Source organism: Dermacentor silvarum, chromosome 3 (genome assembly GCF_013339745.2).
Source record: "Dermacentor silvarum isolate Dsil-2018 chromosome 3, BIME_Dsil_1.4, whole genome shotgun sequence".
NCBI classification, from domain to species: Eukaryota; Metazoa; Arthropoda; class Arachnida; order Ixodida; family Ixodidae; genus Dermacentor; species Dermacentor silvarum.
Window position 1 is genome coordinate 20,726,379 of NC_051156.1, and position 26,132 is coordinate 20,752,510.

The window sequence follows — 26,132 nt, forward strand, 5'->3', positions numbered from 1 at the left end:
ACAGAAACAAAAACTTATTGTTGCATAGAAAAAATAACTGAACAAATTTCACCAAATTTTTTGAGCATAAGAAGCAAAAATGCTGAATCCTTAACTTCACAAATGCATTACAAATGCATGCACAAATTTTAATTTTGTACTAACCCACAGACTGCTATTATTGTTTAACGACATATTGTAGCACACAACTACAAAAAAGACGGGCATTTGTGTCTTCTTTGTAATTTTGCTACAATATGTTGGTAAGCAAACTACTACTAGCCCAACAAGTCCTTCTGCTACTATTGTATTTTATTACATCAACATATTTTTATTTCCACAATTTCATGTTATAATTCGTCTCTCAGATTTCTGCACTGCTCCATGAATGGTTTGATGTAGCACACATGCCATGCATAAGGCCAAATATACGTATATACCTAGATGCCACATTTCAGTGTGCATTGCACAGCAATAACCATATATGCATAACAGGCAAATCAGAAGTAAAATGTGTGTTATGCTCCAACACAATACAAGGTTTCCGCCAGTTTTTAAGCATTAATTCGAGGTCCAACAAATAGATTTATTTTTCAAGTTACAGTTTAAACAGGCTATCAACAAACTAGTGCATTGCAACCACATTTAAAGAAAGCACAACCTTCCAGCAACTGAAGGTCTTTTGTCATTCACCAGTCAATCTTAAATCGATTCCACTAACCAGGCACTGTTCTTCCATCACATGGCATCATGTCCAGCTTCAGATTTTGGATGCTGTCAGACACAAAGTGCCTACAAAATGTGCTCGCGTTGACATAGAAAGGCAAAAACTGCACAAACTGGCACGAAGAGGGCACGGCCTCCTTCACTCTGGCTCTCACGTCCGCCGACATGTGACGACTTGTCACGGCCAGCCACGTCAAGTGAGGCACCATTTCCAGAAGCCTATACAAAGGCTCGTCCTTGACAAGTGTCCTCCTGAGGCATATATGGGACAGCCCCAGTTTGCGACGGCCCTTCAGTTGCCTTGAGACCGACACAAACACTTCCCCGGTGCAAGACGTATGGCCAAGAAATAGAAACCTGAGGTTCGGGCCATGAAGCAGGATCATTTCCACACCTCGATCGCTGATGTCAGTTCCCTCAATGTCCAGGGCGACCAGATTGCTGATAAGTGGCAAAATGTTGCTCAGGCCACCGTCATTGACCCGGTGGCAGCCTTCCAGGCTCAGTGCGCGAAGCGAAGGCCACTGTTCGAGCCGGCCCAGTTCAACGCTTGACACAAGGTTGCAGTCCGCAAGGTCAAGCAGCTGTAGAGAGCGCAGGGCAGGCCGGCCGAATTCAGCACGAAAGAACTCGGCCGGATGGAAGAAGCAACTGCGCAGCGACAGATGTGTCAGCATTGGTGGAAGGTCCGACACTGACATCTTGGTTGTTGTCATGTTGCGTGCGAGGAAGGCATCTGTGAAATGGAGTACCTGCCAAAAACAAGGCAAACCACCACATCAACAAGCACATTAGCGGCGCCATTTTTATCGACATATTTAGGACACAATAATTATGGCAGGTACAGACACTACAGAGTGGTATAACCGCTACCATCCTCTAGGTGCATGGCAATGCCACCATTTATTGATTTCTATTTGGTCACTTTTGAAATTATTGATTTCTATTTGGTCACTTTTGAAAAGAAAGCTATAAAAACAATAAAGCGCCCCTGAACCACACCAAGGAAAAAAATTCTTTATATAGTGGTAGCTGTGTACGAGTCTACAATGAGCATGCAGCCACAAGTATATTTTTAAAGGATGCCGTAATAGCAGATTTAAAAAAAATGCCGTAATAGCCGAATTCTGGACCAGGATGAATTTTTACTGAACCGAAAGCTTTTTTTCTGAGAAACCCGTATGGGCTTCCTTTGCAACTTTGTGGTGACAATTTTCCCTTTCATGAATAGCAGAGGTGTCCGATGACCGAGAAGGCGGCTGCTGCTGGTTTCACCCCCTTCTTCACCTCTCCTCCTCGCTGTGCACTCTTCTAAATAGCACGTTGACACTACATCATTAGTTCGTGCTTTTTTCTTGTTTCGAAACACCATCCACTTCCGATTACTATGACACCGCGTTTTTCGGCTACCTGCTGTTGCTGCCGTGCTGGCCCATGCTGGCCCGGGCCCCAAGCTCCTGCGAAGTTGTGCTACGATGGCACCCTGTGTTGTAATGATGTGTGATCACTGCGCGTTTTATAGACAACACGTTGTTAGAGGCCTGACAACCCACCACCCAAAGAGGAAAAAAAAAAGAACGAACAAACGAAAGAGGCCTGTTACCTGCCGGTGCAACTCCAGACCTGTTACATTATACCATACCACCGTGTTTCAGATAGACGTGCCATTTCCGTTTGCAGGGTGGAGATCACTGGTACTTCCATGAAAACCAAAAGCTGAAACATTACGGTGTCGATGCGAAGAAGAACTTGCATTCGTTCTTGTCATGATCCGCCCCGGACCGGAAATGAAAGGGGGACCGAGGAACCCCCGTCCCAGATACGATGCACAGCGTGGTGGTGGTGAACGATGACTGACTGCCGAGCAGCTGTGCTCGCTATGTTTATTACATGCGGTGAACCAATGTTGCCCACCGAGCTTTGGCGGGCCACTGAGCCTAGCGGACCAACGAAGAATATGGCTGGGTGACGTCAAATATGATCGTCACATCCCCTTACCCCCCAGTTTGTTTGTCCACAGAAACAACAAACAAAAAAGTGCTTGTTAACCAGGCGAGTAACAGTCCGGCGGCCTCTGCTGTAGAGTACTCCGCTTGGGCACAGGTGTTGATGATCCGGGTGTGGCAACGCCGGGTGCTCCCTGAGCCAGTCTCGCTCCATCTGGAGGGTCAGCATTGACCAGCCTCAAAAATGGGGGCGAACTTGGTAGTGGTCCAACGGGTGCCGCACAACTGGCAACACTTGCCGCCTCTGGTGCTTCGCTGGCAGAGACCGTTGTCGTTGACTCCCCTGCGGGCTAGACTTCCGAAGTGGCGCCCTAGGTTGCAGGCTGGGTCACGAGGCGAGGCCGAACATGGCCGGCGTGCCGGTGCTACGTATTCCTGTCCGGCATGCGGACGAGCAGCGATGAGGCGCTGGCAGGAGATAGCACCTGTCCAGCGGACCAGGGTGGACCAGGACGGAAATTCCTGGCAAAGACCGGAGCTACCGACTATGGCAAAGGCCCGGGACGGCACCCTCGGTCAGCAGCCAGCTTCTGCTTCAGCTGTTTCAGGAGCGCTGTGGACCGGAGGTCCGGGTGCAGGACGAACAAGGGTGTCTTGACCATCCGACCCAGCAGGAGCTCACAGGGGGCACGTCCAGTGACATCATGGGGCGTGGTCCGCTACTAAAACAGTACCCGGGCAACCTGTGTCCAGAAATCTCTGGCCTTACTCTTTTTCAGCTTGTCCTTGATTGTCTGTACCACCCGCTCGGCTGCATCGTTTGAAGCAGGCTGGTACAGCAGAACCATCATCCGGCGAATTCCGTTTTTCGTCAGCCAAGCCAGGCACTCTGTGTGCTGGCGAAAGCGGGGCCATTGTCGGACACAATGACGTCTGGCAACCCCTGGGCGACGAAGACCTGTTGCAGCGCTGCAATGGTCGCGCCTGCTGAAGGAGTGGTGACAGGTAGGACCTCCACCCGCTTCGAAAGGGCGTCCACCACTACCAGGAAGTAGAGGGCCTTGAAGGGACCCCAAAAATCCACATGCAAGCGGGACCAGGGTCTCTGTAGGAATGGCCAGGGGGTGATCTCCACATGACGCAAGGCCCGCTGGTGCTCCTGGCAAACTTGGCAGCTCTGCACCATGTGAGTTATGTCCTGGTCCAGGCCAGGCCACCAAATGTGGGAACGGCCATCATCTTCATCTTTTCTACACCAGGATGACCCGCGTGCAGCAACTACTGCAGGACCCTGGACCGGAGACTTTGTGGGATCACCACTCTGGAACCCCACAGTAGGCAGCCCTGCTGCAGGCTCAGCTTGGCAGCCTTGTGGCTGTAAGCCTGCTGCACCAACTCCTCCCCTCGGGACACCGCCTTGACCACCTGGGACAGGACTGGGTCCCAGCTGGTCGCCTGTGACACCGCAGATCTGGAGAATACCTCCGGGTACGCGTGCTCTAGCATGAACAGTTCAGCAGGCTCTGGAGCAGAAGCTGGCACCTCCGGCAGGGGCAGGCGGCTAAGGGCATCAGCAGGCCCCAGATCCTTTCCCAGACAGTAGACCAGCTGGTAGCTGTAAGCCGCAAGCATCAAGGCCCAGCGTACCACTTGAGGCGATGCCTGCACGGGAACCGCCTTGTCCGGCCCCAGCAGACCCAGCAGTGGCTTGTGGTCCGTGACCGCCTCAAATTTTCTGCCCCACAGGTACTGGTGAAAGCGCTCAACCCCGAACATGAGGGCCAGGTCTTCCTTATCCAGCTGGCTGTAATGTTGCTTTGCAGCAAAAAGCCGACGGGAAGCAAATGACACAGGGCGTTCCTGGCCATCCTTGTCCCGGTGCGCCGGGACGGCTCCCCCGCCGTACGGCGACGCATCTACTGTAAGGACGACAGGCTTGTTCGGATCGAAGTGCACCAGCACTGGAGCCTTGGTGATTAGCTCCTTGCTGCGCTGGAATGCCACTTCCTGCTCCTTCTTTCAGGTCCACTGCTGACCATCTCGAAGATGGAGGGGCTGCAGATGCGCCGACAGGTTCGGCAGGAAACTCCTGTAGAAGTTGATGAGGCCGAGGTAGCTCTGAAGCTCCTTCTTCTTGTGGGGCTTTGGTGCCTTTCGCACAGCATCAACATTGCGAGGGGCTGGGGACAGGCCCAGCCTGGGAAATGACGTGTCCCAGGTACTCAACGCTGGGAACCAGGAAAACGCACTTTTCCAGCTTGAGCTTGAGACCGCCGTCCTGCACTCGTGCCAGGACGTTGTGCAGGTTCTGTCGGTGGTCCCCGTTGTCGGTGCCAGTAACCAGGATGTTGACCAAGTACACCGCCACATGCCTCATGCCCCTGAAGAGGTTTTCCATCTCCCTCTGAAAGATGGCCGGGGCTCAGTCCACGCCAAACGGTAAGTGCATGTACTGGAAGAGCCTCAAGGTTGTCGATATCGTGACATAGTTCTGGGAGGCATCCTGGAGCATCAGCTGCTAGAAAGAGTCTCTGAGGTCGAGCTTTGTGAACTTCTGTCCCCCGGACAATGCTAACCAGAGATCCTCAATCCGGGGCAGCGGGTACTTCTCGACGGTAGCGATGGGGTTGATGGTAACCTTGAAATCCCCGCAGATCCTGACACTGCCATCTCTCTTGAGGATTGGAACTATGGCAGCAGCCCACTCAGACTTCTTGACGGGCACCAGGATGCCCTCTCGCTGTAACCGCTGCAGCTCCTGGGTGACCCCGTCCTTCAGGGCGAACGGCAGTGGGCGAGGCTTGAAAAAACGAGGCCGGGCTCCCTCAGGAACGTAAATGCTAGCCGTTGTGCCGGAAAATGTGCCCACCCCCGGTTGGAACGGGAACTTGAAATCGGTCAGGAGGCTTGGGACGTCTTTAACCTCATGTAGGACGGCCTCTTCGTACTCCGGCAACCGAACGCCCAGTGCGTGAATCCAGTTACAGCCCAGCAGCGTCGGTGACGACCACTTGGTTAAATAAAGGGGAGGGGTTGCCTCCCTGTCACCAAAGCGATCGCTGACCTGGGCCTGCCCCTGGACCTGGGAGAGCGGTCCGGAGTCGCTGCGCAGCATCATGCCCGAAGCCTCGATGGACACGTCGGGGAAAGTACGCTTGAACAGTTTCCCGGCCATGACGGACACACTGGCCCCTGTGTCCAGCTCCATGGAAATGGAGTGCCCGCAGACTTCAACGGTTAGCAGATACGGTGGCACAGACGACGGGACGAGGCTTGAGTGCCACATGTCGAAGATTGGCGGGTTCTCAGCCATGACGTGGAGCCTGGCCGCGGAAGGACCCAAGCTTGCTGCCGCACGTCCCCGTCACGAACCCTTGCGATGGCTACCCTGACTGCGGGCTTGTGTGGAACCTGGGCTTGATCCAGGCTGCTGCTGCTGTGCACTGTTCGTCCTCCCCCCCTCGACAAACCCGTGCGAGGTGCCCAGTTTTTCCGCACGTGAAGCATTGTGCTTGGGAGAACTGGCACTGTGAGGGGGAGTGGTCACCACTGCAGCGACTGCACGTACCACCCTTAGTCGTCATCTTGTTAACCATTGCTTCCACCGACGGTGAGCCATTCGAGCGTGCAATCTCGCCGGCGTCCTTGGCCGCAGCGTCCGTCGCCTGCGCTGCCTTCACGTTGTCCAGCGAGGGATCAGCAAGCTCCAGGAGTCGTGTCTGCATGGTGGGGTTGTTTATCCCGCAGACGAAATGGTCCCGGAGCAGCGAGTCGAGCTGGTCCCTGAAGGCACAGGCACTCGCTAACCCTCGTAACGCAGCGACGAACTGGCCGAGGGTCTCTCCTTCGCGGCGGCTGAGGTTATTGAAGCGAAAACGCTCCATTAACGTTGACGGTGCCGGGCTGAAATGCGACCGCAGCGTGTTGAGCAGCTCACTCAGCGTCTTGACATGTGGTGTGGCCGGCTTGAGAAGGTCGAGCAGGAGACTGAAGACGCGGGTCCCGCAGCTGGCCAGGAAAATGTCCGCTGTTTTGCCTCGGGTGTGTCATTCGCCCGGAAAAACACGTGAACTTGTTCCTCGTAGAGTGACCAGGCGGACCTATCACCCTCGAAAGGCTTGCGCCTCCCGTACAGCGGCATGGCGGCAGGAACGGGGGGCGGCGTTTCGCCGCTCTCGGTGGCTTGGGTCGACATGTGGGCTTCCTTCGTCGCCAGTGTCACGATCCGCCCCAGACCGTGAACGAAAGGGGGGGGCGAGGAACCCCCGTCCCAGATACGACGCACAGCGTGGTGGTGGTGAACGATGCCTGAGCGCCGAGCAGCTGTGCTCGCGATGTTTATTACATGCGGTGAACCAATGTTGCCCACCGAGCTTTGGCGAGCCATTGAGCCTAGCGGGCAACGAAGAATATGGCCGGGGTGATGTCCAATGATCGTCACAGTTCTTTCTTTCCTTTCTTTTACTTTGATAACTTTGTACTTGAAACGCAAGCGATGCGACACTGCAAATAGCAAACAAAAACACGAAACACCTGTGCACCAGTGTTGCAGAATTCCATTACAATTCCATCCCGGGGAATCAGAACTTGCCACAATTCCATTCCTTTCAATTCTTTGGAATGAAAAAAACTTAGCCCATTCCCACTATGGGAATGGCCAGGCAATTCATTCTTGTAATTCCTCACCGTAGGAAAGGCATCTTGATAGTTTTATTGAGTTCACGATGAACACACCATAAAGATGATGCATCAGACGTGTTAAGAACTGCAAAAATATGCAAAACACATTACCAAGGTCGAGGGAAAGTAGCTTAGTCACATATCTCGTACACTACAATCACCCTACAAATTCCTATAGGGGCAGTTCTCCTGCTACCTACAGTATTTGCATGGTCAACATGTTCTAACGGCTTGTGATGTTTTAATATTGCTTAAGCTTAAATGTGTTATTGCTAAAATGATGACGTAGTGTATTTTTATGCTGACATAATTAGTGATCAAGAAGACCTTATATTATGGCATCGCCAAGAGCAGCCTTTAAATTAACAGGCACAACTGCATCCAGTGATGAAGGCCGACGTTACCTTCAGCTGGCTTGCCAGCCCTTTCTCTTGTTGCATGTACTCACATTCATGCCAGTGTGGCAGTGCGTTATGGAAGTGTTTTTTATTTGTAATATAAGGCTTGAAAGGAGGGCGGGGGTGGTAGCACAGAAAGCCGAGGGGGATGCTTCGAAGCATTGCCTAGCATTCACTGTGTCAGCGAACTACTAAATGAACAACCGTTGGGCTTCTCTAGCTGCCAACAGGTGCCAGCGCAGCGGCGGCACCGCCCGGCCCTCCCCCCCCAACCTAGAACAGAGATCCCCAGAACAGAGCGAACGTGGGTTTTCTGCAGCGCGAATCGTCGCATCGGGGCTCGAGCAGGCGCCACCATGGCCGCAGTTACTTTGGCTCTCCTTCTTCGGCTGGCTTGCCGAACCAATGCTTTCAAAAGTTTATTCTCCCCCTCTCTCTGTATTGAGGGAGGGGGTGCACAGTTCACAGTGTACGACTGTGCGCTGCGCTGACCTGCAGACATTTTTTGACAGAGTTTCAGGCAAAGGCATCCGTTGTTTAGACAGGGGGGGACAGTATTGCAGGAGGGTTGAGGAGGGGGGAGGAGTACAAGGTGAGACAGCGCATAAGCTGGTATGCGAAAGCTTGCAGTGAACACAAGGATTGCACCAGCGTCAATAAGCATCATAACTTAGAGAAGCGCTTTTTCGAATATTTGTCCGAGTCGCCGACGGCGACAGAAGCAAGAAAAGCCGCAGTTCTGCCCGAAAAGTGAAGTATCGATTGCAATAGAAAATAAGTGGAGAGCTATACAAAGCAAGGATAGTAGTTTAATGGGCCGTATAAAGTTGTAAAAATTCACTTACTAACTAAATAGAGAAGCATGTCATGCACACAGAGGTAAACTTGAACACATCTCGTTCTATGGCCGCGGAAACTTGCTGTGAAAACGCCAGAGTGAAAAAGCGCGCCAGCGGCAGTGGGCAAATTAACCTTTGCGCTCTCTCTCGTCTCGCTTCAATGCGAAGTAAACGTCGAAAGCACAGCGCATACGAAGCTGCCGGCAGTCAGCGCATGCACTTTGTCCGCATCGCAGATTGCTTTGAAGGTGAGGCCCGCGCGGGCGTGCACTTCGCTCACATCAACGATTGCTTTTCAAGATACGGCGCCCAAGCGGGGCCGCGCTGCGAGCACAGCCGACGGAGGAGAACGCAGCCCCCTCTCCTTCGCCCCCGTGCCTCGCGCATGAAAGAAGAATGCACGCTTCCGGCCTGCCTTCCTCCCTTGCGTGCGCTACGTTGAGCTGCGATTGCCGGCTCACCCTCGTAGCGTATAGCGTGCGGCGACGTTTTATCGCCGTTCGACTTTATACAGAACCTCACGGCGACGACGGCAGATATGCTCTTGGAGTGTCCATATAATTACTATCGCAATAAAACAAAGTGAAGGGTGGGGTGACAGCAGGCAGGCCGGCGAAGGTGCCACGGAGGCAAACAAAAATCACAAGGCGTAAAGGGGGGGGGGGGGGGGGTTACGCCACCGCAGTAGTTCCGCTCGATGGACACCAACAGCATGACAACCTTCGGAGCTACTCAGCCTATAAGGTCAGAATTGTACTAGGCGCGTTGCTTATAAATGTACCGTGTTTGTAATCAGCCCAGCCATGTAAAGAATACTGCTTTATTGTTAAATTCGAGGCTCTGACTTGATAATCTTTGAACGTGGGCTGGTTGGTTCTCAGGCATATTTTGAGAAAAAGCAGCGCCTAGAGGAAAAAGCGCACTATTTTCGGAAAAAGACATAATTTCATTCTCATTCCGTTCCGGGCAAAAGGCGCTTAATTCCATTCCCATTCCATTCCTCCAAGAGTCGTCACCATTCCATTCCCATTCCAGGGTCGTGAAAATGCGAAATCCGGAGTCATTCCAATTGTGCAGTGGTAACTCCACAACACTGCTGTGCCACACACAAGGAAGAGCAGGCGTGCGACTGCATCAAATGTATCGATGCGTGCTAGCAGGTTAGTAGGAAGTCGTAGGTTTTCGTAGGTCGACCGATTGAAAGTGTTTACCCTAATTACGTCACTTGGAAAGCAGATTGACATTACAATGCGCGAAGAGCCACAGGAAAGGCCGGAAGCGGAGCACAGGAATGCTTTTTGAATTTGTGGCATCAGGCACAACAATCACAAAAGATGACTGTCACAGCACAATGCATGTATTTATTTGAAATGTCGGGAAAAAAAAGGTCAGAGGTGGCTCAGGTGCCCTTTTAAAGCAGCTGGAATAAATTTAGGGCTGATTATTATAATACAGTTTCTTCCTATCTCTCACTTCTAATAGAACTGATACACATGAACCTCATTATAGTGAAGTTGAAGGAGAAGCCGAAATTACTTTGTTATATCCATCACTTCGTTATACCGACTATTGTAGTTTACTGCAATATATGCCCAAGGTGCGCACAACGTTAAACATGCAAAGAAGGCTATGGCTCTACGTAAGAGGTTACGCCTAGCTGCGTCAGCGCGGCGCGCCGCAGTGAGAGAGAGAAGTCGAGGCACTCATTCTTAGCACCACCCGTAGCGAGAGAGAGGTGCGATAAGATAAGAAGGAAGTGCTGCTTGTCCGCGGCCATGGCGTGCACACCTTCGCATGGCGTTTAGGAAGACCAGTATTGCTCGATGGCATAATCGATGCAGAAATTTTAAATTTCCGAGCTGAACGAATGTGGAATCCAGTGCACAACGGTCAGTACTTTTGATTTTGGAGACGCGTCTAGTTCGTTATATCCATTGGCAGAACAATTTTACTTCATTAAAACGAGGTTTAAAATACACGGATCTCTAGGGAATTTCAAGGGGAATTGCATTTACGTCGTTACATCCATTATTTCGGTATATCCCGTTTCGTTATGATGTTTTAGTGTATTCTTATCAATTTATTAGTGATGTTTGTCATTGTCACCACAGTACACAGAAGTACATAACATGCCACAATTTATTTATTTAAGCATTGACACTGTCACACCCTATGTGCATACCTGTCTCATTTTGTGGAAACAAGGACGAGACAGACAGAAAAAGACATACACAAGCACTGCCATACACCGCCTACTCACAAATGGGTTGAATATACATCTGACTTAGTTACCTGGCACATATTCGCAATTACAATGCAGCTGTGCTGCACAATTTTTTTTTCTTGCGAGTGTGGTTGGGGCAGTTCTTGGGGAGATTTATGGCCGTGTCCATACAATAAGGAGGATTGGTGGAAATCCGGGAGTCTCCTTGACAAATTGGGAGAGTTGGCAGGTATGTATGCGGGATCATTACAAGAAGGGTATGATGATATTGTTATGGGGAGTATTAATTAACAGTAAACGGCTAGCACTTGTCTAGTCAAGACTGCACAGGTTCCAGCAGGTTTCAGTCCTACAAGAAAGCCTCTGACCCAGCCCCACTACAACGTCTTTGTCTTTGCCATTGCTCGTGACATTATCCCCGGCCGATGAAGCACCATCCCGGTGCTTGTTGTGGTCAAAATGGGTTATCACAGTTGTAAAGTTTGAGGCGGGAAACATGTACAATGTCACTTCGTGGTGTGGCAGTCGATGAGGTGGATGCCATGGGAGATATCTCATAGGTGACAGAAGTCACCTGGAGGGACAGAAGTCACCGAGCCCTACCAGCACGTGGTAGGGCCCGACGTACTGCGACATTAACTTTGCACAGAGGCCGACACGACGAGATGGGAACTAGAGAAGGACGAGAGAGCCCGTTGGAAAATCAATATCCCGGTGGCGAGAGAGAGAGAGAGATACAACTTTAATGGTGCCAGCAATTCACGAGGGCGGACGCAGCCTCCCTCCGCCTAGCAGACGGCCGAGATCCCCTGGGTCTCAGCGGCTGCCTCGGCTAGCTGGACGGCCCAGACCTGGTCTTGCTGGTCTGAGCTGAGCAGCAGGGTCTCCCACTGTTGCCGGTTTTGAATTTTGCGGCCCTCGAAAGGAGCCGCCTTCGAGCATGCCCATAGAATATGTGGCAGATCCGCCCTACATTTACATAATTTGCATTGATCGTTGTATTGCCCTGGATAGAATCTGCTGCAGGCCACCGGGTTTGGATACATGTTTGTTTGCAGGAGGCGCCAGGCCACCGCCTGTTTCCTGGTTAGCGCGGGATGAGCTGGTGGGCACCGGGCCCTTCCCAGCCGATAGTAATCGGTTATTTCTTTGTAGCTGACCATGCGGTCTCCTCTCGTTCCCGGCTGGGCGGGCTCACTTGCTCGGCGAGTAAGTCCTCGAGCTACGTTGTGAGCCGCCTCGTTGACGGGGAGAGAGGAGTGCGCGGGTGCCCAAATAATTTGGATCGTGCCGCGATGACAGTCGCTGTTACTATTTAGAATTTTGAGCGCCTCTGGCGAGATGCGTCCTTTCGCGAAATTGTGAACTGCAATTTTGGAGTCGCTTATGATCACTCTCGCTTTCGTGGAGGCCACCGCTAATGCTATGGCGGCTTCCTCCGCAACTTCGGCGTTGTCCGTTCTCACGGTGCCGCTCGCGAAGGGTTCTCCGTCCGCGTTTACCGCTACTACGGACATCCCTTTGCGTTCTCTGTATTCCGCGGCGTCTACGTAGGCCACGCCCTCTACGTCATGGTATTTGCGCTCAATGTGGCGCGCCCTTGCCTCTCGTCGCTCCTTGTGGTGCTCCGGGTGCATGTTCTTGGGCAGTGGAGGAATTTTAAATTCTCTCCTCGTTTCTAGTGGAATGCTTAGTTTGGTGCCGTGTTGCGCTTCATATCGAATTTTGAGTTTCTGTAGAATGTGTCGCCCCGTTGGGGTTTGTGTGAGTCTTTCGTATTGGGCGGTAGTGTGCGCCTCGATTAGTTCGTCAAGCGTGTTGTGTAGCCCCAACTCTAAGAGTTTGTCGTTGGGTGTTGTGACTGGGACACCAATTGCCTGTTTGAATGAACGTCTGATGATGCATTCCATCTTGTTTTTTTCTGCTACACCAAATCTTAGGTACGGTGCCACATAGACGACGCGGCTTATGACGAAGGCCTGCACTAAACGAATTAGGCTGACCTCCATCATGCCGTAGTGTCTATTGGCAATCCGTTTGATTAGCCTTAGTGTTTGCTGTGCGCTGTTTTCTAGCGCCTTGATGGTACCGAGGTTTCTGCCTTCCGCATGCAACCGGAGTCCTAGGACTTTGATTTGGTCTACGATAGGTATCGGGCCCCCGTTCACTTTGATGTTAATATTCGGTGTTCCTCCGTATTGTTTTCTGGTCGTAGGGTACACCAGCAGGAGTTCGGACTTTTGAAAGGAGCAACTGAGCCCCTTCTCTGCCGCGTAGCGTTCGACGGCCTCCGTGGCCTGTTGGAGGGTTTCCTCGATTTGGCGTTCGCTGCCGCATGTCACCCACAACGTTATGTCGTCGGCGTACAGGCTGTGGTTGAGGCCGCGGATCTTACTGAGGATTTTCGGCAGGCCGATCATGGCCACGTTGAAGAGAAAGGGGGACAATACCGAGCCTTGAGGCGTTCCCCTACTACCCAGTTTTATGTCATCCGACTTGATGTCTCCTATCGTGATTTGAGCTGTGCGGTTCGAGAGGAAGTCCCGGACGTAGGTGTAGGCCTTGCGACCTACCCCCAGGTCCTGGAGGTTCCCTAGGACCGCTTTGTGCGTAATATTATCGAAGGCCTTGGTGAGGTCCAACCCTAAGATGGCTTTCAGTCCCGTTCCTCTGCCCCGCGCGTCGAGGATTTGGCTCACACTTATTACAGATCCTCAACAACCCACGCGCACGGGTAACAGCGTAAGTGTGGACACCACACCTGACCTCACGTTCACAAAGAATACACAGGGCCCCAAGTGGGCAAACACACAAGACGATTTGGGCAGTGACCACTTCATTATAGCCACAACAATACACACGGGACCCATAAAAAAGAAGGGTAAGAAATTGACGATGGTGGATTGGGATATATTCAGACAGGCACAAGAACACAACAACACAATGGCAGACATAGATTGCGAAGAAATTATTACGGACATTGATAAATGGACACAACAGATACACAAGGCGGTAAAGCAGGCTACTCAAGAAATTCCCGAGGAAGCAGGGCTCGAAGCAGCCGACAGCAAACTCCTCCATCTGTGGGAGGCGCGCAGTAGCCTACAGAGACGGTGGAGGCACCAGAGGCTGAATAGGACCCTGCGGCGGCGAATAGCACGTTTAGACAGGGAGATTGAAGATCACGCGAACCGCTTGGACCGACAGCAATGGGAGTCTACATGCAACAGCATGGAGGGCCAGCTCGGACTGGGCAAAACGTGGAACTTCCTCCGATGTCTCTTAGACCCAGAGGGCAGCAAAACGACACAGAAACAGAACCTCAACAAGATCACCCACACTTACGCGGGAACCGACGATGAACTCATTCGCGACATACAGAACAGATACATAGGAAGCATTACGCGAGAACCACAGAATGCGTACACGGGCAGGGAAAATCCCGCATTAGACGAGGAGATCACGGAGGCCGAGGTGAGGGCCGAAATACTCAGACTGCGCACAAAGTCGGCACCGGGCCCGGATGGCATTACGAACAAGACTCTCCGCAACCTAAATGACGAATCCATCGCGGCAATAACAAAGTACATGAACGCGTGCTGGGAACAGGGTGCAATACCGCCGCAGTGGAAATCTGCGCACGTAGTGATGATCCCCAAACCCGGGAAGAAATTACTGATTGAGAACCTCAGACCCATCTCTCTAACCTCGTGCGTGGGGAAGCTGATGGAGCACGTCGTTCTCACTAGATTGAGCAACTACATGGAGGATAGAGGTCTGTATCCGCTCACGATGATCGGGTTCAGGCCGAAACTGTCCACGCAGGACGTCCTGCTCCAAATAAAACATCAAATCCCGGTGGCGACGATCATAAATGAACTTCTGTGTGGTGTGCGATGGCGAGAGCCGAGTGCGGGCCACTGTGCGCGAGACGAGCGCACGCGTGATGGCATCTTGCCCATAGGAAGTCGTGGACGTGGAGGCCAGATCAGAAGGGAGCAAGGTGTCAAAGGGTAGTAAAGGATAGCGTCCAAAGAGAAGATAGAAGGGTGAGTAGCCGGCAGTTTCATGACGCGATGAGTTGTATGCAAATGTGATGAATGGAAGCGCAATGTCCCAATCGTGGTGGTCATCGGAAATGTACATGGAAAGCATGTCGGTCAGTGTACGGTTTAGGCGTTCGGTGAGTCCATTGGTTTGAGGGTGATATGAGGTCGTGAAGTTGTGATGAGTAGCACATTATCGAAGTAGATAGTCACCCACACGAGACTGGAAGCAGCGACCGCGATCTGTGAGTAGGTGACGTGGAGCACCATGCTGGAAGATGACGTCGTACAGCAGGAAGTCGGCTACGTCTGTGGCGCAGCTGGTTGGCAACGCTCGAGTAATTGGATATCTAGTGGTATAATCCATAGCGACTGCAATGCATTTGTTGCCTTTGGTGGAAATTGTAAAGGGACCGAGCAAGTTCAGGCCCACTCGATAAGACAGCTCGGTTGGAACATCAATTGGCTGAAGGAGACCAGCAGGTTGAGTCGCAGGTTTCTTGCGACCCTGACACAGGTCACAAGATGTTACGTAGCGGAAAATGGACTGATAAAGGCCCTTCCAGAAAAACTGTTGTCATATATGATCATAAGTTCTGGAGACGCCTAAGTGCCCGAAAGTGGGGGCGTCATGAAACTGGACGAGAACATCCCTGCGCAGATGATGCGGGACAACGAGCAGGAGTTCTGCGCCATCGTGGTGCATGTTGCGGCGGTAAAGAACGTTATCCTGAAGCAAGAACATGTTGAGGGAAAGGTCAAGGGTTCCAGATCGCTGACGGTCAATAAGAGAGAACAATGATGGATCTCTACGTTGTTCGTCGGCCACATGAATGAAGTCTGTTATCGCCAAGACATAGGTGTCGGGGTCTGTTTCAGGGGAGTCGGATGGTTCAACGGGATGGTGGGAGAGGCAGTCCGCGTCATTGTGTAACTTGCCAGATTTATACACTACCAAGAACATGTACTCCTGTAATCGTAATGCCTAATGGCCGAGCCTCCCTGTAGAGTCTTTAAGTGTTGAGAGCCAGCAGAGCGCATGATGGTCTGTTATGACCACGAACCGCCGTCCATATAGGTACGGACGGAATTTCACGACAGCCCAGACGAGACCTAGGCACACCCGCTCAGTAATGGTGTAATTCTTTTCTGACTGTGACAGAAGACAACTAGCATGCGCTATCACACGGTTGGCTCCGTTCTGTGTTTGGGTGAGGATAGCACCAATGCCAGGGCCACTTGCGTCGGTGCGAAGTTCTGTTCTAGCAGCCGGGTCAAAATGAGCCAGCACAGGTGGTGAAGTGAGGGCAGAAATCAACGACGCAAATGAAGACGCTTGGTCTGCGCCCCAAGAAAAGGCCGCATCCTTTTTTAGTAGGTCCATGAGGGGTCGAGCAATGTCCGCGAAGTTGAGAACAAAGCGGCGAAAGTAGGAGCAGAGCATAACAAAGCTGCGTACTTCTTGTGTGGACTGTGGAACTAGGAATTCGTGGATGGCACGGACGTTGTCAGGGTCCAGTTGGACACCAGTAACGTCGACGATGTGTCCAAGTAATTTGATCTGGCGGCGCCCAAAGGCACACTTAGATGAATTGAGCTGGAGGCCAGCCCGGCCTCCAGAACAAAGACAGATAGACCATTTCAGACCACGTAGAAGAGTGTCCATATCATGCGTTCAAAAGTTGCAGGAGCATTACACAACCCAAAAGGCATAACCTTAAATTGGTAAAGATCGTCGGGTGTTATGAATACGGTCTCGCGGTCATCAACGGCAATTTCTCAGTATCCCAAGCGGAGATCTAGTGACGAGAAATATTTGGCACCATGGAGGCAGTCGAGCGCATCATCAATTCGTGGGAGAGGATACACATCCTTCTTCGTTACCCGATTGAGATGGCGATAATCGACACAAAACCGCCAGCTGTTGTTCTTCTTTTTCACAAGTACTACAGGGGATGCCCAAGGGCTAGAGAAAGGCTCTATAACATCTTTATCAAGCATTTTCTCTACCTCCTTTTGGATGACTTGGCGCTCAGAGTGAGACACACGGTAAGGGTGCTTGTGAAGGGGGCTGGCGTCTCCAGTGTCGATGCGGTGGGCCACGACTTGTGTACGGCCTAGTGGACTGTTCTCAACATCAAATACGTCAAAGTACGAAAATAGGACACCACGGAGTGCCTCACTTTGGGAAGTTAAGAGGTTGGGGGATATCATTTTGTCCAGAAGTGCCTGGGTTGGCGCTGGTATGACAGGTTACGTCACGGTTTCAGCGTCAGCAGTGAATGCAGAAACAGTACATTCTTCCAGAGGTGACAGTTCGGCTAGTAAAATTCCTTGAGGAAGAACATGGCTCGAAGGAGAAAAGTTGAGGACTTGAAGCAACATTCTGTTGTTGGCAATAACCACTGCGGTATGAGGAAGTGCGATGTTGCGCGAGAGGATCAGATCTGTGAGGGGAGCGACCACATATTTACCATCAGGGACTGGGGGAAACGGTGACATAAGGACATAGGTAGCAGCCTGCGCGCGTAGTCGTAGAAACTCCACGGAATGTAGGCAAGTGTTACTTGATGCAGCGTCATCAGGACACAATGGCTGTTTGAGCTGCAAAATGCCAGTAGAACAATCGATGAGGGCAGAGTGGGTGCTCAAGAAGTCAATACCAAGAATGACATTATGTGGGCAAGTGTCGAGAACAGCGAAGAGAACTTAAGTGTGGTGGCCGGCAACAGTAACGCGGGCAGTGCACATACCAATAACCGGTGTTCGGGTGCCGTCAGCTACTCGCACAGTAGGAGAGACAGCAGGTGTCAGCACTTTGCGTAGGCGGCGTCGGACCGTAGAACTCATAACAGATATGTGGGCACCAGTATGAATGGGAGCAGTAAAAAGCATGCTGTCGACGAAAACACCGAGCAAATTGCGTCTTGAAGTAGGGGTCAATAGAGGTTTTGCGGTCCTTGTCGTCAATGCAGCCTCACCTCCCGGAGCTGCACTGGCTAGTTTCCCGGGTGGTGTCCAGAGTAAGCCGGAGAAAGAGAGCGACGGCATTGAAGGGAGCGCGACTGGCGACTATGACGGCGATCGGCTGGACCAGTGTCCTTGTGCGGCAATAACGGCGTAGGTCAATGGCCAACAGTGGGCTCGGTGGCTGTGCCACATCACAGTTGTCTAATCCACTCATCTTCACCATGCAGGTGTTCTCGCCCTTGATCATCTTCGTCATGCTCCCGATGTCTTTTGCGCTCCCTGGGTGACCGCGATAGAGCGTGCGCCCTTGCGCGGTGCGGCTGACGGAGGGACATTCTGCGCAGCAACCACCAACCCCTTTTCCGGTCTGCCGACTCAAGACAACTTGACCCTCAGCGCAGACTGGAAGGCCCCATCGTCAGCGACCATACTCAACGTGTCAACTATAAATGAGCAGTGACCATCCGCCGCACCCTGTGGGCTCGGTGGCTATGCCACATCAGAATTGTCTAATCCACTCGTCTTCACGATGCAGGTTAGTAACCATCGGACGCTATTTACAAAAAAACAGCAACTACTTTTTGGTACAGCTTCGAGCCCCCAGTGTTGCCTTACTACCTGTATCGAGTGCTTTCAAGTTGTTCGGTCCCTATTACTGATGTGCGGTGACATTGAGAAGCAACCCTGGCCCCGACAAGCTTGACGTCATCCTTGGCGAACTAAAAGATATGTCTGCTGGCCAGACTGAATTGGTAAATGAAGTGCAAGAGCTTAAGGGTCAACTGCTCTCAATGGACCAGAAAATGATGAGTCTGACTACGCATCTCAGCGCCTTAGAAACTCATTGCGAAAGTCTGTCTACACTCCGCAGTGATCTAGAGACGATTCAAACCACTTCAGCTGCAACGACTGATTTAGTTAGTGTGCTAGAGGCGCGTCTAGATGATGCAGAAAATCGCTCCCGGCGAAACATTTGACTTTTCTATGGTTTACCCGATACTAACCACACTGAAACGTGTTCGCAAACAGGACTTAATCATTCACCACTGCTCTGATCACCTAGACACCCAGTTAAGCCCAAACGACATTGAACGTGCCCATCGCCTCGGACGACACTCAGACAGGAAATGCCTGATTATCGTTAAGTTTACATTTTTTAAAACTAAAGAATCAATTCTTTCTAAAGGGCCAAAATTCTAAGGTACCGACTACAGCATAGGTGAAGACTTTTCGCGCCGCGTTCAAAACTGCCGGAAACAACTTGTCGCGTTTGCGAGGGCGAAGTCTGCGCCTTTTTCCCCCGAGATTTAAAACTTTGCATATTGGCCCAAAACGTTACGTCTTTGATGAAATTGCAGAATGTGTAAAAGAAATATATCAACAATCAACTCATCCTTGCCGTTCATCCCCCGCCTTGTGCCAACGTTTCGCTATCAGTAATCTTTACTAACATTCGCAGCTTCCTGCCGAAACGCTTTATCGTATCAAACCTTGTAACTTCGTCAGGCAGCAATCTACTTATATTAACCGAAACGTGGTTGAACAATAATATCACTGACTCAGAAATTCTGTTTGATCTGCCTAATTTTCATCTTTTTCGCGCCGATCGTAAAGATTCTTGCGGGGGAGGCGTTCTAATTGCAGTCAGCGAACAATTGTCTTGTTCTGCCATTAATGTCGCGTCAGACTTAGAAATGTTGTGGGTTATGTGCTGCGCTTCACCACTGACGCTATTAATTGGTGTGTGTTATAGGCCGCCTCAGAAAAGTACCGACTTTCCCCGTAAGCTTCACAATGCTCTAAATCAACTAGTTTCAAAGCACCCTAAAGCACACATCCTACTATTCGGGGATTTCAATTACCCCATCTTGTTCACCGCTATCGTTTTGCTTCGAGTGTACGTTGCTTTTGTGGGCACAGGTTCGCCCAATAAAGAATCATCAGTTTCGTTATTCACAGCTTTGCAACTGTTTTCTTCACCATCACTCTACGTGACACTATTATTTCTTCATACACTCCTTATGTTGTCGACACATTTGTCGTCACGCAGCACTTCAATAACTCCAAATCACATGCAGTTAGTGTAACCGAATCTTTCCGCCTGTATTTGGAGCATATTAAATGTGCCGCCAGTATTCGAAAATTTGACAAAAATGTTTTTTTTTACAACCACACAGAAGTTCGCAGGGATGCCAGAGCACGCATGCATCGTACATACCACGTGATTATCAAAGAAAAAACCCAAAATGACACCTAGTAACCATTTTTTTCTAAATAAGCTATCTCTTGCTTTGACAGCGATAACGAGGGTACACTAACACATTGATTGTGACCATGTTTTCGGATATGGTACGCTTCAATCAGTTCTTGTTCGTATCGTGTAGTTCCCCTGCCAAGAATTTGGGTATCTTCTAAAACAGGTGAACAGCCGCACACTCGGCAATGAGCAGGCAGGTTTGCTCCTCCTCCTGACGTTACAGATGTTTCGTGTTCTTTTAAGCAGACATTAATACATCGCCCCGTCTAGCCTATATACACACAACCACACTTCAACGGTATGTGATAAACATTTTTGATGCAAGTTGTGAAATTATGGCTGGTACGGCAGGCACTCCTAGGTTCACTATTTTCAATCCTAGCACATAGACTTGACATCTTGCATGGTGCCGAAAACACGACCCGAACGCCGTGGAGAGAAGTAGACGGATAGCCAGCGTGCGTCCATCTGCTTCTCTCCTGGTGTTTGCGTCTTAAAGGCTGGGTTCCATCATTTGTAGAAGCAGTGCTAATGCAGCTATCACCTCAGCAAGACGTTGGTCTAGTTGGTTCATGATATAGCGCAAAATTAAATGCGCGCGAGAAAGACACAGACAAGACTAGACAACGTAAGCTATCACCTTCGTTTTTGATTCCAAATGCCTACAAAACAAATCTGTTAGGTTTTGATTTAAACCCACACAAGACACATGTGTGGTGGCTGCGCCACGACGGTGTCGCCTAATCCACTGGTTTTCGCCATGCAGATGATCACCGCTGCCCTTTCGCACGTGCTGCTGCCCGCACTGGCGGCTGCTTGTTCCAGGCCTCCCTCTGAGCATGCGCCCTTTTGTCACCGATTTTCGGATCAGCGGGGCATCGCACATGACTTCGCCCTTCCGGATACCTGTGTGCAGCCAACACAGCAATGGGTGCTCGATTCATCGTGGGTTCCTGCATCGACATCGACGCTCTCCAGCTCGTCTACTATAAAAGACAGCCTACCACTCCGGCCGCTCTGTGGGCTTGGTGGCTGCGCCACGACGGTGTCGCCTAATCCACTGGTTTTCGCCATGCAGGTTGGTACAAGGCACAGCCTTTTTGCAAAGAGGTGTAGCGACTATTGTCTGGTGCAGCTTCCGAGCCCACATTGCTGCCTTGCTCTTATTGGTGAATGTGTAGGAGTGATTCGCCGCTTACTAATACTCTCTGGCGACATTGAAACTAACCCGGGACCCGACACGAACGATGTATTGAAAGAATTGCAAAAGATTTCAGCCAGTCAAAACACACTAATCAGTGAGGTTCAAGGCTTAAAAAGTCAGATTGTAAATACCGATAAGATTCTAATGGACTTGAACAAACGAATGACCGAACTGGAACATCATTACCAGGCCATGATACCCCTTCAAAATGAATTAGAAGCTGTCAAATGTGCCTCTGCTCAAACTGCCAGCCTTGTATCCGTCATTGAAAATCGCCTAGACGATGCAGACAACCGGTCCCGAAGGAATAATTTAATTTTCTATGGTCTTCCTGATACTAACCCCAAAGAAACCTTCGCACAATCAGAAAAGCTGGTCATTGATGAAATCGCGGATACCATGAAGGTTAACCTTGAGTCCAAAGATATCGAACGTGCTCATCGCCTTGGTCGCTATTCACCTAACCGGCACCGTCCCATCATTATCAAATTCGCATCATATAAAACGAAAGAATCAGTCCTGTCTAACGGCCGCAAACTGAAAGGCACAAATTATAGCGTGAGCGAAGATTTTTCACCTGCAGTTCGGAACGCCCGCAAACATCTTATTGCCTACGCTAAAAGTCAATCCATGCCCTTTTCCATGCGTTTCAAGACGCTCGTCATGGGTTCCCAGCGCTATGAATATGACGAATCAACTAAATCAGTAAAAAAGATTCAATAGCAACCATTGCGCAAAAAACATGCAGTTAATAACCGCCCTTCCCCCCCTAGGAAGAACCTTTCCTTATCTGTTGTTTATACTAATGCCCGCAGTTTCATTCCCAAACGTGACGCAATATCAAATCTCGTGACGTCATCTAGCAGCAACTTGCTAGTTCTAACGGAAACGTGGCTCACAAGTGAAATTAGGGACGAAGAAGTAGTCCAAGACTTGCCAAACTTTGATGTTTATCGCTGTGACCGTCAAGGTGCACGCGGGGGTGGAGTTCTTATCGCTTCCAGTAATGAATTATCCTGAACACCAACTACTATCTCTTCCAACTTAGAAATACTATGGCTTCTTATTCGATCTTCCCCTCGTTGTGTCATTCTAGGCGTGTGCTACAGGCCACCTATCAGTAATCCAAACTTCTCACCAGAACTTAACAGTGCTTTATGCCAGATTACAGCAAGTCATCCTAACGCTCATATACTTCTGTTCGGTGACTTCAACTTCCCCATTATTGATTGGAATAACCTGACTTCCGCAATAAACAACGCAGAAGCGAAAGACTTTGTCGACATATGTTTGAATTTTAACTTATCGCAACTTATCTCAGAGCCGACACGTGTAACGCGCGACTGCGCAAACATTTTGGATCTTATACTTACTAACCATCCAGAAACCTTATCATCGGTTACCTATCTTCGTCCTATCAGTGATCACAGTGTGATTCATGCCACATTTGACTTTGCCCCAGCACCGCGTGTTCTTTCCAGCAAAACTATCAACCTATATGATAAAGGAAACTTCGAAGCTATAAATGAAGAATTGTGCACTTTTTTACCAGTCTTTGAAACCTCATTCAATGAACGATCTGTTGAAGACAACTGGGAACTGTTTAAAAATAAAATGAATGAACTAGCAAACAAGTATATTCCGAAAATAACATTCCGTGAGAATCATCAGAACCCTTGGTTTAATAACAATGTAAAGAGGTTGGAAAATAAGAAAAAAAGACTTTTTCGTAATGCCAAGAAGAATTTAAGCCCAACTTCTTGGGAAAAATACTACGCCGCTGAGAGAGAATACTTACGTGCTGTCCGCAATGCCAAATGGTCCTTTTTCAACAATGACTTACCTAAAATGTTAACTGACAACCCCAAAAAATTTTGGAAAGTTATCAACCCTGGGAACACACGCACTATAACTCTTGTAAATGATGCGGGGGAAATCATGCCTGAAACTGAGTGCGCACTAATATTTAACAACGCATTTTCGTCAGTATTTTCTAATGATAATAACGTTCCATTGTCTAATGTCCCCTGCAACATAGCTTCTAGCATGCCGAGCGTGGTGTTTTATCCTGATGGTGTTTTGCGCATTATTGAAAACCTTAAACTTTCATCCTCAGCAGGTATAGATGATATAAACTCTAAACTGCTAAAAAATACAAAATATATTTCTTCATCATTTTTGTGTCTTATATTTTCTCAGTCACTTTCTACAGCCTCCATGCCTCACGACTGGAAGGTGGGGAAGGTCGTTCCCATCTACAAGTCTGGTAATAAGAACACACCGCTAAATTATCGACCGATCTCTCTCACTAGCATTCCGTGCAAAATCATGGAACATGTCATCTACTCCTTGATCATGAATCACTTGGACGCCAATCAATTTTTTCATTCGGCACAGCACGGGTTCCGTAAGGGCTTCTCTACCGAAACGCAACTAGCTTTGTTTCTACACGACTTGCATATAAACCTTGACTCTAACCAACAAACTGACGCTATTTTTCTGGACTATGAAAAGGCCTTTGACAAAGTTCCTCACCGCCACTTACTACTAAAACTTTCTTCTTTGAACTTGCACAGTGACGTACTCAAATGGCTCGAAGCATTCCTTACTGATCGCTACCAATTCGTTTCTATAAATGACAAATCATCCACTCTACTCCCTGTAACTTCTGGTGTCCCGCAGGGATCAGTTCTCGGTCCTCTTCTCTTTTTAATTTATATTAATGACTTACCCCTACATGTATCTTGCAAGATACGAGTTTTTGCTGATGACTGCGTGATTTACCATCCAGTTTCTAATGCTACTGACGAAAACACCTTACAACAAAGTCTTAACAACGTGCAGTCTTGGAGTGAACAATGGTTAATGACTCTTAATCCCAACAAATGTAAGCATATATCTTTTACCCGCCGCCGTAACCCTTTCCTGTCCTCTTATACAATAGTAAACGTTCCCATAGAATCAGTAGAATCATTTAAGTACTTGGGCGTAACACTTTCTCATGATCTCAGTTGGGGTACGCATATTTCCAACATACTTTCATCAGCTAACAGAACTTTTGGCTTCATGAGACGACACTTGCGTGACGCCCCGCAGAACGTAAAACTCCTAGCTTTCAAATCCCTTATCAGACCGAAAGTTGAATACGCATCACCCATCTGGAATCCATATCAAGTCTATCTTGTTAACGCGCTCGAGTCCTTTCAGAACCGCGTCGTCAGATACATCCATTCATCATACTCATATGACGTAAGCGTATCATCCTTAAGAGCAAAATCTGATCTCCAGCCCCTTGCACGTCGTCGCGCTACAGCCAGCCTTTGCCTCTTTCATAAGTTTTTTTACAGTTCCCTAATTCACGAGCCATATATCACACCACCCGCACGCATATCGCTACGAACTGGGCACCCATTACAAGTCTTACGGCCACGCTCCCATACAACCACCTTTTCTTCGTCTTTTTTTTCCCGCACAGCATCAGACTGGAACGCCCTTCCCCACCACGTCGCTGAAATCACTTGCCCGACATCGTTCTTCGAAAATGTGTCTTTGTTGGCTGAAAAATAATCAGCTTTTTTCACCGGCATTTTCCCCCCTTCTTTCTGTTTTTATGCACTTGCGAAATGTAGCTTTCTTGTAGTTTTCTGAATACCTGTGTTTCTGTTGCATCAACTGTACCCACCCCTTATGTAATACCCCTAGCAAAGGGGTCTTTAAGGAAATAAAACTGAACTGAACTGAACTGAACTGAAAAAGTGGGCTGCACTGACATTTTCGACAGTAATCAGCAAGATGCCCTGGCCCTCCTGCTGCTTCTACATGTACGCAGTGTTTACTCGGCTTATCATTTAAGCACCTTCCAGTCTGACCAATTGTCACGATATAGATTTTTTCTCACTGTAGTCGATTCTTTAATGTGGTCAATACAGGCCAATTTAGGAACTACATTACGAAGCGTACGCTCTGTCGTGCTCTCACAAACAATGCTTTATATCAAATCAACAACATACAACTTGTAATGAACACTACTATGAAACAGTTCTAAGTATGGAGTCTCTAACTATTTTTCAAACTACCAAGTTATGTCATCGAAGTTCACACATCACCACATGATTCGGTGTGGGTGTCGGGGGAGGTCACGGCTGGAATGGTGCAGGTGTTGAGAGGGCTGCTGCTGAGGTACCCAGCTGTAGCCGGTAGCTGCGACATGACATGTCACGACGGAGCAGGAACGTAGGCCAGGAGGAAGTCTAGGATCATCGAGACTGTGGCCTTAGCTCAGCGCCTCGTAGACGTACACCAGGCATAGGCAGGAGCCTGGACCCATCGTCCGACAGGCTGCTTCTTCCACCCACTGCTGCCTTCTTCCTTCGGCCTCCGCTCTCACAATGGCGCCTCCCCTAAGTTCCACGCTCGCACCTCAAGGCTCTCTGGAGATTTTCTTTTTTCACCTTTTTCGGGTGCTATTGCACGAGCATGCTCGCACCTTCGTCGTTGTCTTCACTTTCCGCTGCAACGCAGCAAATGCACCTCATGACACCAATACAGTATCTGCCATATAACAGTAAAATCTTGCAAGCCATTTCAGCTCTACACGGAACGAAGCGTGTGGCGTGCTTCATAGTACATGACGATTTTCTCGTCGAGCCATTGACGACTGGGCTCATGCATACTTGTTTGCTCGGATTTGAGAACACAATTGGGACTCCGCATTTTTCTGCCACAAAAAGCTGGCGAGACAGATTATGCTCATAAGGCAACACCACCGGTCGTGCTTCTGGGTGGTTATGACAGCTTCCTTTGTGCTGGCTCCTGACTTCGCCTCTTTCACAAGGCTTCCAACTTCATTGAGAACTTCATGTG

The 26,132-nt window shown here is 49.7% G+C and overlaps 2 protein-coding genes across 22 annotated transcripts in view; one reads left to right on the top strand and one right to left on the bottom strand.

The window, feature by feature from the left end:
• Positions 1-551: 551 nt before the first annotated feature.
• Positions 552-26,132, bottom strand: part of LOC125943740 (F-box/LRR-repeat protein 12-like) — a 61,846-nt gene continuing 36,265 nt past the window's right edge. For all 21 annotated transcript variants that reach the window (XM_049663229.1, XM_049663241.1, XM_049663231.1 and 18 more), the window contains one exon: positions 552-1,457. In XM_049663229.1, coding sequence (XP_049519186.1) covers positions 696-1,457 — 762 coding nt within the window. In that variant the 3' untranslated portion in view covers positions 552-695. The remainder of the gene's footprint in view (positions 1,458-26,132) is intronic.
• Positions 19,996-22,088, top strand: LOC119444246 (uncharacterized). The gene has a single exon (XM_037708673.2). It carries the CDS (start codon positions 20,775-20,777, stop codon positions 21,990-21,992), a length of 1,218 nt encoding a protein of 405 aa, XP_037564601.1. The 5' UTR covers positions 19,996-20,774; the 3' UTR covers positions 21,993-22,088.

What these genes read in the sequence shown, in the direction of transcription:
- LOC119444246 (XM_037708673.2), top strand. Translation starts at nt 20,775, where the DNA reads ATGTGTGGTGGCTGCGCCACGACGGTGTCGCCTAATCCACTGGTTTTC.